Source organism: Cryptomeria japonica, chromosome 3 (genome assembly GCF_030272615.1).
Source record: "Cryptomeria japonica chromosome 3, Sugi_1.0, whole genome shotgun sequence".
In the NCBI taxonomy this organism is placed as follows: Eukaryota; Viridiplantae; Streptophyta; class Pinopsida; order Cupressales; family Cupressaceae; genus Cryptomeria; species Cryptomeria japonica.
In genome coordinates this window covers 52,041,405-52,043,780 of record NC_081407.1, presented here as the reverse complement: position 1 = coordinate 52,043,780, position 2,376 = coordinate 52,041,405, and the positions used below count along the sequence as shown (strand labels likewise).

Sequence of the window (2,376 nt, the reverse complement as noted above, 5' to 3'; positions counted from 1 at the left end):
TATAGCATTCAACATACTCTTAAGCTTACCAGAGGGATTAGATGAGTCTAGTTTGAAAGATGGCATAATTTTCTCCATGACATCTCCTACTAGAGTTATCAGTTCTTTATCTGTGGAATATGACTTAGGTAAGTCGCCATTGGCTTTGGCTTGCGTGAGAGTTGCCAATCTTAATGCTTGTATCAGAGATAATAAACTTAGATCAATAGGTCCTTGACCAAAGTCATCTTAATTTGTAGCAATTTGTTTCCCTTTACCAGCAACAGTGTCTCCTGCCATTGTTACCAGGACTTGATCTGTCTTCTCCTCTCCTTTCTCCTTTTTTGCAACCTTTGCACTCTCATCCTTTTCACCTTTCTCACCATCATCCTTATCCTTATCTGTATCATCTGTCTCCTTAGCTATCTTCTCTGACACAACTTCAATCACCAGAGGATCTTGTACATCTTCATCAGAGTCATCAACGTTATCAACAGGATCATCAACTGTGATCTGTACCTTGGGCTTTTCTTCTAGAATAGCTTTCTCAAATGATTGATCTTTTTGCTTGTCAAGAACAACTTTATGCACTTCCAGAATAGATGTGTCATGTGATTGCTCTCTCGGATGAGAGTCATCATGTGTCAGGTTCACATCAATCCTGTGATATATCAAAAATTGTCTCAAAATTGTCTTTATTTCCTTAGTGACTTCATCTATTTTTCTAAGCATAAGCTTATTTACCCTCTTCTTACTTCAGAATCTTTCCTTTGCAAGATTTAATAATCTAATAACTTCATCTTTAGAAATGACAGAGGAAAAATTTACTAATACATACTCTTTTATCCTTTCATCCTCTAAACTAGTCATATGCCTCGTTGCATCCAAAATGTCATATAGGCTCTTGGTGATTATGAATGATAGTTCTATTAATACCTTACTATAAATATCCATGTATTGAACAACTTCTTCTTCAATTTCTCTCTGATATTTATCATCAAAATTTTCATAGTACACAGGCACATTCTTCAAGTTTCCATCCTTAAGAATTTCATCAATTATTTGTTTTAGGGTCATTCGGGGCACAACTTCATATGTACCTTGTACTTTTCTGAATTTGAGAGCTTCATCCAATTTTGACTTCTGCTTCTTGCTTTCTCTAGCTTTTTCAGATGACTTAGCTTCTGCCCTTGGCTTCTTGGTTGATTGGGCACCACCGGTTTGAGGCTTCCTTACCAGTCTAGCATAAGTGGTTGTCTTCTTTACTTCTCCGACCTTTTCATCTGTTTCAGTTTCTTCCTTTGTAGTTATATATTTTCTTGTTGGTTTCTCTTTCTTTCTCTTCCCTGCTCCACCAGTTGATGTTGATTGTGACTTGGGTGGAGGAACGAACTTTTGCACATCGAAGGTAGGTGTAGGCTGAGACTGTTTAGGCTTTGATTGCTTGGGAGGAGTGGAGATAAATTTTGACTTTTTGGGTTTTTCCATGTCCTCCTCCTTTAGTATGTTTTTCTCTCTAGCTCTTTGCATAGCCTCCTTGGATATTCCTATTTGCTTTGCTAACTCCTCAACTTCCTTTCTTACTTTCCTCTTCCTTGCTGGTCCATTGAATTTTTTGTGCAAATCAAAATCTTTTTCCTTGCAGGTACCGAACATATTACCAGATATGCTTGAGAAAGCCAATAGAGCTAGGAATATTATTGTGAGATCTTGAGAGTGTTGTAGCGAACTAGAGACTGTTGTTGCTAGCGAGAGAGAGAAAGAGAAAGTGGTGAGAGCCCAAAGAAAGAGATATTTGTGGAGAAAGCCAAGAGTGCTTGCATGAATGAAAGAGAGAGATTTGAAAGAGAGAATAGGAAGAAAAGAAGAGGCTAGCGAGCTTTTTAGAATATTATGAACCGTTTGCATCGACCACTCTATGTGACAAGTGTCAAAATGTGCAGAACTACATTTTAAACATTATGATGTCGTGGGAAGAATGTGTGGCACCTGGACATCCACGCGATGCACTAGTGTTCATATGAATCACACTAAAAAATGAGGAGTGACAAGAGAGGGACATGGATAACATGAAACTTAAGATAGAAGATAGGTGTTGGAAAAGGTGTCCTGAGCATCTTGGGAGGAAAAAGGTTGATGCAAGGGCTAAAATGAGCCTACTCAAATTCTAGGAAAATGGACCCTAAAGTGGCTACAAAAGTGTAGGTAGAATTGCAAAGGGGTATGCAATTTTAACCTCTACATTTCACTCCTACTTTAGCGGGTTTGTGAATCAACATGAGTATGCACGGTAAAGAAAATATATTGAACATAAATAACATCATGATGCTGAAAAGATATTGTAGAGAAATAAGACAAATCTTTGAGTCAAGGAAGCATTCCCCCAAGATGAAGACC

General features: G+C 37.9%; 1 protein-coding gene across 1 annotated transcript; it reads right to left on the bottom strand.

The window, feature by feature from the left end:
• Positions 1-228: 228 nt before the first annotated feature.
• On the bottom strand, positions 229-1,635 carry LOC131873950 (uncharacterized). The gene is made up of 2 exons (XM_059217134.1): positions 995-1,635; positions 229-640 (listed from the first exon to the last, which is right to left on the bottom strand). Exons 1-2 carry the CDS (start codon positions 1,633-1,635, stop codon positions 229-231), a joined length of 1,053 nt encoding a protein of 350 aa, XP_059073117.1.
• Between the last annotated feature and the right edge of the window lie 741 nt (positions 1,636-2,376).

Excerpts from the sequence above, each read along its gene's own strand:
- LOC131873950 (XM_059217134.1), bottom strand. The coding sequence starts at position 1,635 with ATGTTCGGTACCTGCAAGGAAAAAGATTTTGATTTGCACAAAAAATTC. Across the intron at positions 641-994 it reads AACTTGAAGAATGTGCCTGT|GATTGATGTGAACCTGACAC; the intron begins GTACTATGAAAA and ends GATATATCACAG.